This window comes from Carya illinoinensis, chromosome 13 (assembly GCF_018687715.1).
Source record: "Carya illinoinensis cultivar Pawnee chromosome 13, C.illinoinensisPawnee_v1, whole genome shotgun sequence".
Taxonomy (NCBI): Eukaryota; Viridiplantae; Streptophyta; class Magnoliopsida; order Fagales; family Juglandaceae; genus Carya; species Carya illinoinensis.
In genome coordinates this window covers 15,863,608-15,872,564 of record NC_056764.1, presented here as the reverse complement: position 1 = coordinate 15,872,564, position 8,957 = coordinate 15,863,608, and the positions used below count along the sequence as shown (strand labels likewise).

The 8,957-nt window shown below is 42.7% G+C and overlaps 1 protein-coding gene across 1 annotated transcript; it reads left to right on the top strand.

The window, feature by feature from the left end:
- Nucleotides 1-277: 277 nt before the first annotated feature.
- On the top strand, nt 278-2,484 carry LOC122292846 (alpha carbonic anhydrase 7-like). The gene is made up of 6 exons (XM_043101391.1): nt 278-501; nt 913-1,130; nt 1,482-1,691; nt 1,782-1,949; nt 2,038-2,091; nt 2,224-2,484. Exons 1-6 carry the CDS (start codon nt 414-416, stop codon nt 2,305-2,307), a joined length of 822 nt encoding a protein of 273 aa, XP_042957325.1. The 5' UTR covers nt 278-413; the 3' UTR covers nt 2,308-2,484.
- Nucleotides 2,485-8,957: the final 6,473 nt, after the last annotated feature.

Sequence of the window (8,957 nt, the reverse complement as noted above, 5' to 3'; positions counted from 1 at the left end):
AGTACACAGATCCATCAAATCCTACCAGTGTTCCAACAAGAGAATCGTTGCAGGCCATAAACGTTGATCAAATAACGTGTTCTTCCCCAGCAAAAGTGTGTAGAACGAATTTATAACCCAGTAAAAGAACAACAAAAACGCCAACCGGGTCGTCTTCTAAACAGTAATTAATTAATATATTGGTGAAAAAAAGGCGGGGTTGGAGGCAACTTCTTATTATGTTCCTATTTTTCAAACCGGCTAGCTGAAATGGACATTTGGCAAATAAACAAGAAAAAGACTTCAATTTTCAAACGCCTTTCTTGAACGCTCATAGAAAGATTTGGTGCCACACGTGTATATATATGCCCATCCGAGTGCTCAAACCTCTCCAACACATATAGCAAAATCGTGGAAATTTCAAGATCGAAAAGATGAAGCTTGTAACCCAATTCTTGTTTTGCTGTTTCTTCATTGTTCTTGTTTTGCATTCATCCCGGCCTGCAACATCTCAAGAAGTTGGTAAGCTGGCAAAATCCAATGCTTCTCATGTATTGAAATCCTTATTTAGTTTCCATCAAACGATCATGTATGGACACGACATGCAAAACACAACATATAGACGCATGCAGGACGCTTCCAAACACTTTCTTCAAGGCTTTCTGTAGTTCTATCTTGTTTTCTTTAGTGATCTTATATCTTAGAACTTATATTTTCATCAGTCTTATAATCATTATTCTTTTACTTTCTTTTAATAATCTATCTATAATAATAAAATTAATAATAATGCTTGTTTTCACCTAACTTCTTTACCATTGTAAATCAGCTTTTGGTGATTTATAGACACTAGCTCCTTGTTTTCCTAAATCTGTGAATCAGTAAAGGTGCCGTCATAACATAAATGTATTCATTCCCCTTTCCTTAATGGTGCAGATGATGAACGAGAATTTGATTACAGTGAGAAAAGTGGAAAGGGACCATCTCAATGGGGAGAGATTCACCCTGAATGGAGCTTGTGCAAAGATGGATCAATGCAATCTCCGATTGATCTGCGGAATGAAAGGGTGGAAATAGTTTCCCATTTGGGGAGACTTAATCGGAATTACCGTCCATCTAATGCCACTCTCAAAAATAGAGGCCATGACATGAAGGTAAGCAAAAGATCGTCAAAAGGGAATTATTAAAGAGAAATGAATGAAATAAATAATGGGAACGCAATAAAGTGCGATTACATATCCACCAACTAGGAGACAAATCATTGTAGCTATTTTCATACGTCATGGGATTGATAGCGATTATATAGTAATATTTCTTTCCAAATATTATAATAATTATCACAAAAGAAGAAACAACGAAAGGATCTAGCTGTTGGGTTTGGTGAGATTTTCTGGTAAAGAGCATGCGCAAGTCTTAAGAAATCTGCAAATTATTTTTCCTTCCTCGAGATTTCTTTGAAGTAAGTAACCATTCTTCTTCTTGATAATCAACGTTTATGAATGCAGCTGGAATGGGAAGGCGGCGCAGGATATATTGAAATAAATGGTACTGAATATGTACTCCAGCAAAGCCATTGGCACTCACCATCTGAACACACTATCAATGGCCGGAAGTTTGATCTAGAGGTGCACATGGTCCATGAGAGTTCAGATGGAAAAGTTGCTGTGGTTGGAATTATGTACACGATTGGACGCCCCGATTCTTTCTTGTCATCGGTAAATAAAAAAAAAAGAAAATCAAAGACTCCTATCTCTCTCTCTCTCTCTAATGTCTTGTGTTCTTGTGTTGTGTATTTCTACGTACAGATGAGGCATCAGTTGTCAGTCGTCGCCGGTAACAGTGAAGAAGTGACAGCGATGGGAATCGTCGACCCAAAAAAAATTAAGATAGGCAGTAGAAAGTATTACAGATATATTGGGTCCCTTACAATTCCCCCTTGTACTCAAAATGTTGTATGGACCATCGTGAGAAAGGTACGTAATATGTTTCTCTTTTTTGCCGACTCTTCATGTGTTGTTATTAAAGATGTAAATAATTCTGATCAAGTTAGCTTATGATCAGGTGAGGACTGTTACACGAGAGCAAGTTAGGTTGCTTCGCGTGGCCGTTCATGATGTGAGTATATCCACTCTCACACTCGATTATTCCGTTATGTATCAAACATGTACATATCACATCAAGTATATTCCTTCTCGAAGTGTATATTGCATGTAGTAATTAAAGATAGTTGTTCCTTATTTTGTGCAGGAGTCAGACACAAATGCAAGACCACTACAACAAATAAATGGGCGCTCAGTGCATCTATATAGACCAAGTGAAGTGGAAGATTAAATTCTCGTCAACCTATGAAATTGCGTGCGTCAACCTATGAAATTGAGTGTTTTCAGTCACTGTCAGTTTGTGACTTACTAGTTTTTTGTAAGATTTTTATAGACGTAGTAATAATTTCCTTTTATGGTGTACTTGATGGAACGTAGGATAGAATTGAGGCTTTTTCTTTTTTTTTTTTAAGGAAAGATACCATTTTATTCAACTTAAAAATAAAGAAAGAAATATATTACAATTAGGCTAAATGACCATTGTAGATGATCTCTCAGGAAGTTCTAAGGCTTCCTTAGCTAGATAATGTGCTTTTTGATTGCCACTTTTTTTAACAAATGAGATATGGACTTGTACTATGACGCCTCCAAATCTCCACGTACGGACATGGGAAAATCGAGACGTCCGAATGGTGACAACCCGGGTCACCACCTTAATGATGAGTGCCAAGTGTGTGCAAAAGCGACATATGTGCATGAAGAAACACGCAACGGATAATGAAAGTCATATAACTAAGTACCAGAATTTTTCTTAACGTAATACAAACTGTTTGAAACATATATAAATAAAATATTACAAATACACAAATATAGTTTTAAACTAAATACAAAGCATAAACTTCAGCACCCCGGCGGAGCCGCATCCTCAGGCTCAGCCTCCTCCTCCTCCTCGAATCCTGCATCAAAATCTACGCAACCAAAAATGGTACCGCAGGTAAGTAAAATCCAAACACCACCAGATAAAAGCATATAAAACTCAAACAATATGCATGAAGTGATGCCAATGCGTAAAACCCATAAAAACATATTTTTCCACGTACGCCAAAAATCCCATTTGGCCCAAAAACACATCCTTTCCAAATATCACGCCAAAAGCCACATTTGGCCTTTATTCATCTCAAACCATAATCTATTTTAACCCGTATGTACCATGACCTCCCCTAGGGGTCATCCGCACACCCTGGCTCCAGTGCCACACCGCAGAGTACCACCACGCATGTGACACCTAACGAGCGATGCCCAGTTCCACGCCTCGCGTGTTAGTAGCCAAGCATCCTCTAGCCCTCGCCAGCGAAGGGCGATACTCGGTTCCGCACCCGACGCGTTCGTAACCAAGCATCCCCTAGTCCTCGCTCCCGTTGTCGCCCAGCGACAACCCAGGGGACATCACTCAGTTTATTCTGCTCCCGAGTGACTAGAGGAGCTCCACCGAGATAATACCCCATCCCGGCTTGGGGTCGTGATACACACGCACCCGTAAGTCCACTTACGCCAATAAACAGGCTTTTCACAATTAAACAAAAACACACGTGCTTGCACCATGTAAATGCCATATTAATGCACAAAAATAACCAACCAACATAACTCAATAAAACAAGCAACTCCATCCTCCATCCATCTGACCCCTGAACTCCTCGGACTCAGTCCAGAATCAACCAACCAGCAGATAAAATTATTGAAAGAGCAATATATATTTAAATCTGAAAATAGGGTTTGGAAAATACTTACAGTGCTATAGGGTATTTTTAGAAAGCTTGCGGCGTTGCAAACGGCGGAAAAAAAGCAACGTAACAGTGAAAATTCACTGTGGCCGTGGGTTGTAAAATATCCACTTTTGATCGGGGACAAACCAGGGCTTGGGATTGATAGGGAATGGTCTAGGGATGATTATGAAGCTATTGGAAGTGGTGGTTGGCCGTGGGTGGCGGCGGAAATGGAGGTTGATTGCCGGATTTCCCAAAATGGAAAGCTAGCTCGTGGGAGCTGTTCCGGTGACTATTGGAGGCCGAAAATGGATGGGTTAGGACGGCAAGGGACCGGTGATGAAGTGGTGAAGAAATGGTGGCCGGAGGTGGAGCGACGGCGACGGATCGAGGCAAAAACCATGGGGGCTTTGATGGCGTTTTCCGGCCAAACGGCTGGCCGGATGGGACTGAGGTTTGGTGGGGAGGTGCGCCGGAGGGAGGGGGTTCGACCGGTGGGGGCGGTGTGCCGCACGGCGGCCGGACGGCGGTGGGTCGAGGGGTTGGGCTACAACAGCGTGGAGAGAGAGAGAGAGAGAGAGAGAGAGAGAGAGAGAGAGAGAGAGAGAGAGAGAGAGAGAGAGAGAGAGAGAGAGAGAGAGAGAGAGAGAGAGAGAGAGAGAGAGAGAGACGGGGCCGACATGGGGAGGAAGAAAGAAAAAAGAAAAGAAAGAAAAAAGAGAAAAAGAAAAAGAAAGAAGAAAAAGAAAAGAGAAAAAGGAAAAAGGAAAAAGGGAAAAAGAGATGTAGGAAAGAGATGAGGTCCAATCCTCACTCCGGGAAAACAAAACAAAACCGCCGAAAAAGAGATTAAAAACTGCAAAACGACTAAAATAAATACAACACAACATCAAATAAATTAAAAACTCATTTTAAAATGCAATAAATTAAAATAATTAAACTAATATATTAATTAAAATAAAAACAACCCTTCAGTGAAAATACACGCGAAATCGGGTCATCACATGTACAAATTGAGCAAGTAGATCTCTAGTATCTAACATAACCAATGTGATACCCCGTTTTTACGTGTATTTTCACTGAAGGGTTGTTTTTAATTTGAATAATATATTTCTTTATTTATTTTAAATTAATGTGTTTTAATTGGTTTTTAATTTATTTGAGGTGGTGTTTAATTTATTTTAGTCGTTTTACGGTTTTTAATATCGTTTTCGGCGGATCTGTTTTTGGTTTCCGGAGTGAGGATTGGACCTCATTTATTTTCTTTTCTCTTTTTCTTTTTCCCTTTTCCTTTTTCTTTTTCTTCTTTTCTTCTTTTCTTCTTTTTTTTCTTCCTCTTTCCTTCCCGGTTTCTCTCTCCCCGCGCAGCACTCCTCTCTTTTCTCCTTCCCGTCGCCTCCACTTTGACCGGCCAGTTCTCCGCCGTCCGGCCATCGTTTAGTGCACCGCCACCACCATTCTCTTCCCCTTCCACCAGAGATTATCCCCACCAATTTTCAGAGCCATCGGACCAGCCGTTAGCTTTCGAGAGCCGCCGGAAGTCGCTGCACCTGCTCTATTTTTGCCCCTGTCGCCGGTTGCTTTCGTAGCCCAGAACCGCCACTCGCCGGTGGCGTGGCTGACACCACCCACCCAGTTTTCTTCCCCTCTCACCGGTGAACATCCCCACCAAGTTTCACCTCCATCCGAGCCACCGTTAGCCGCCACGAGTTCCTCAGAGCCATACGATTTTTTCACCGTTTCCGGTGCCGTCGTACCACCTCCGGCCACCATCTTTTCACAGCTTCTTCCCCTACCTCTTGCCGACCTAAACCACCCATTTCCGGCCTCGATCCGTTGCCGGAGCAGCTCCCACGAGCTCAACTCCGTTCAGCCCCTTTTTGGCCTTCGACCGCCATTTCCACCACCACCCACGGCCAAAACTCATTTCCATTATCTTCATAAATATCTCAAGGCCATTCCCTATCAATCCCGAGCCTTGGTTTGTCCCCGTTCGAAAATGGGTAATTTATTACCCACGACAACAGTGTAAATTACACTGTTACGTTGCTTTTTCTCCGCCGATTGCAACGCCGGGTGTTTTCTAAAATTACCGTATAGCGCTGTAAGTATTTTCCAAACCCTATTTTCAGATTTATATATATATTGCTCTTTCAATTAATTAATCTGCTGGTTGGTTGATTCCGGACTGAGTCCGAGGAGTTCGGGGGTCGGATGGATGGAGGACGGAGTTGCTTGTTTTATTATTTTATGTTGTTGGATTATTTTATTATGCATTGATATGGCATTACATGGTGCATGCACGTGTGTTTTTGTTTATGCGTAAAAAGCCTGTGTATTGGCGTAAGTGGTCTTACGGGTGCGTGTGTATCACGACCCCAAGCCGGGATGGGGTATTATCCCGGTGGAGCTCCTCTGGTCACTCGGGAGCAGAATAAACTGAGTGATGTCCCCTGAGTTGTCGCTAGACGATGGGAGCGGGGGCTAGGGGTTGCTTGGCTACGAACGCGCCGGGCGCGGAACCGGGCATCGCTCTACGCACCGACTCCGTGGCCCTTCGCTGGTGAGGGCTAGAGGATGCTTGGCTACGAACGTGCGGGGCACGGAACTGGGCATCGCTCGTTAGGTGTCACATGCGTGGTGGTACTCTGCGGTGTGGCACTGGAGCCAGGGTGTGCAGATGACCCCTAGGGGAGGTCCTGGTGCATACGGATAAAATGTGACTTTTGGCGTGTTTTCCGGAAAGGATGTGTTTTTGGGCCAAATGGGTTTTTGACGTGTGGGGAAAACTATGTCTTTGGGTTTTGTGTATTGGGCATGTTTCATGCATTTTGTTTGAGTTCTATGTGTTTTTATCTGTTAGTGTTTGTGTTTTACTTACCTGCGGTACCATTTTTGGTTCCGTAGCTTTTGGTGCAGAGTTAGAGGACGAAAAGGAGGAGGCTGAGCCCGAGGATGCGGCTCCGCCGGGTTGCTGATGCTATGTTTTATATTTGTTTAAAACTGTATTTGTGTTTTTTTGTAATATTTTATCTATGTACGTTTTAAACAGCTTGTATTACGTTAAGAAAGATTCTGGTACTTAGTTATGACTTTCGTTATCCGCTGCGTGTTCTTTCGTACACATTTGTTGCCTTTGCACACACTTGTCACCCGTCGATGGGATGGTGACCCGGGTTGTCACCATCCGGACGTCTCAATTTCCCCGTGTTCGGGCGTGGGGATTTGGGGGCGTCACAACCAATCCTACACTATTCCATCTTTCTTTGTAGAGATTAAGTCCTTGGACTATCTGAAGCGAGTCACCCTCCAAGATCACTGAAGACAGGTTCAATTCAGACGCAAACATAGCAGCTTGAAGCCCTCCAATTGCCTCTGCCAGTAAGGGAATAACGCAACCATCCTTAGCTACATTTTTAGTAGCTACTATACCACCTACCTGATCTCAAGCTACCAATCCAATTCCCACTCTATCATGGACTTCACTCAATGCTGCATCCTAATTTATCTTTACTACTCCCCCAGGAGGTGGGATCCAACTTGAGGCATGATTGGTGTGCATCTGGGAAGCTGATATAGGAACGATCTGAGCCACTTTGAAGTCATCAAGTGGAATAGATATGGGGAGAGGGGGTCCCTTTGTCTAAGGCCTCTAGAGGGTTTAAAAAAACCTTGGGAGGACCCATTAAGGAGCAGAGAATAAGACACAGTTGACACATAACCCATAACCAACCTAATCCACTTCTGAGAAAATCCCATTTTAACCATAACAGCTCGTAGGAAATCTCATTCAATCCTGTCATATGCTTTACTCATGTCAAGCTTAATAGCCATATGACCTTGCTGTCTCCCTCCTTTAATGGACATGGAATGCATGGTTTCAAATGCCACTATTACATTATCAAGGATCAATCTCCCGGAGACAAAAACACTTTGTGTTGGGGAGATAATTTGAGGGAGGATCTTCTTTAGTCTATTGGATAGGACTTTTGACACCATTTTACATAAGACATTGCACAAAGGGATGGGTCTAAAATCCATTACAGTTTTAGAGCCCTTTACTTTGGGAATGAGCACTATAAAAGTATTGTTAATACAACTAATATCCCCCCCTGAATTGAGAACTTCTAGCACACCTTGAGTTACCTTATCACCAACAATGTCCCAATGTACTTGGTAGAATTCAGCAGGGAATCCATTGGGTCTAGGAAAGCCCAAATGATTCATCTGAAATAAGGCTTCTTTTACCTCCCCTATCGAGAATTTTGCATCAAGCAAGCTATTCATGTCCCTACCCACTTTTCTGTCCAGCCTGGCTATGCACCCATCAATCCCCACAGGATTACTTGAAGAGAAAAGGCATTGGTAATATTTCCCAAAGCACTCAGAAATTTCCTCTAAGTCCCTGGTCAGGCTACCATCATCTCTAGCCAATCAATTGATCTCATTAGTTTTCTTCCTCTGGTTGGCACACCTGTGGAAGAACTTAGAATTACTATCTCCATCTTTGAGCCAAACTTGCTTTGCCCTTTGTTTCCATTTAGCATTATCCTCTTCAAGTAACTTGTCAATTTCCAGCGGAGCTTCCTCGATAACTCCAATATTGGTTCCTGTGTTGACTTCCTACAAATTAGCCAATTGAGTCATCTTTGATTGGATAACTTTCCTATGTTGCTTAAGGATGGTACTGCTCCACTTCACTAAGTCTTCTTTACACTTTCCCAGGCATTGCTGAGACCACCATAGGTGGGATCCTCTTTGTTGCACTTGAGAGGACCAACAGTTGGCTATGATTTTAGAGCGTTCTTCGTGCACTTTCTAGGAGGCTTCATATTTGAATATTCTCTCCCTTCCACCCCCCTTGCTGCCATACATTCTCCCTCCCTTCTTAAGATGCATCACAAGTGGACTATGATCTAAAGAATGTGCTGCAAGAGCTTGGAAACAACAGTCAGAGAAGCTCAAAGTCAGTTCCAAATTTCCCAATGCACGGTCTAATCTTTCTTTGGTAAAATTAGGCCCCTCTCTATTGTTGCACCACGTGAACTTATTGCCTTCAAACCCCATGTCACTTAATCCACAAATAACCATGTTGCTCCTAAATTCTTCCATCTAGTGGTAAGGTCTCCTAGCACCCCCATGTTTCTCATGTAGGTGCAATATCTCATTAAAATCTCCA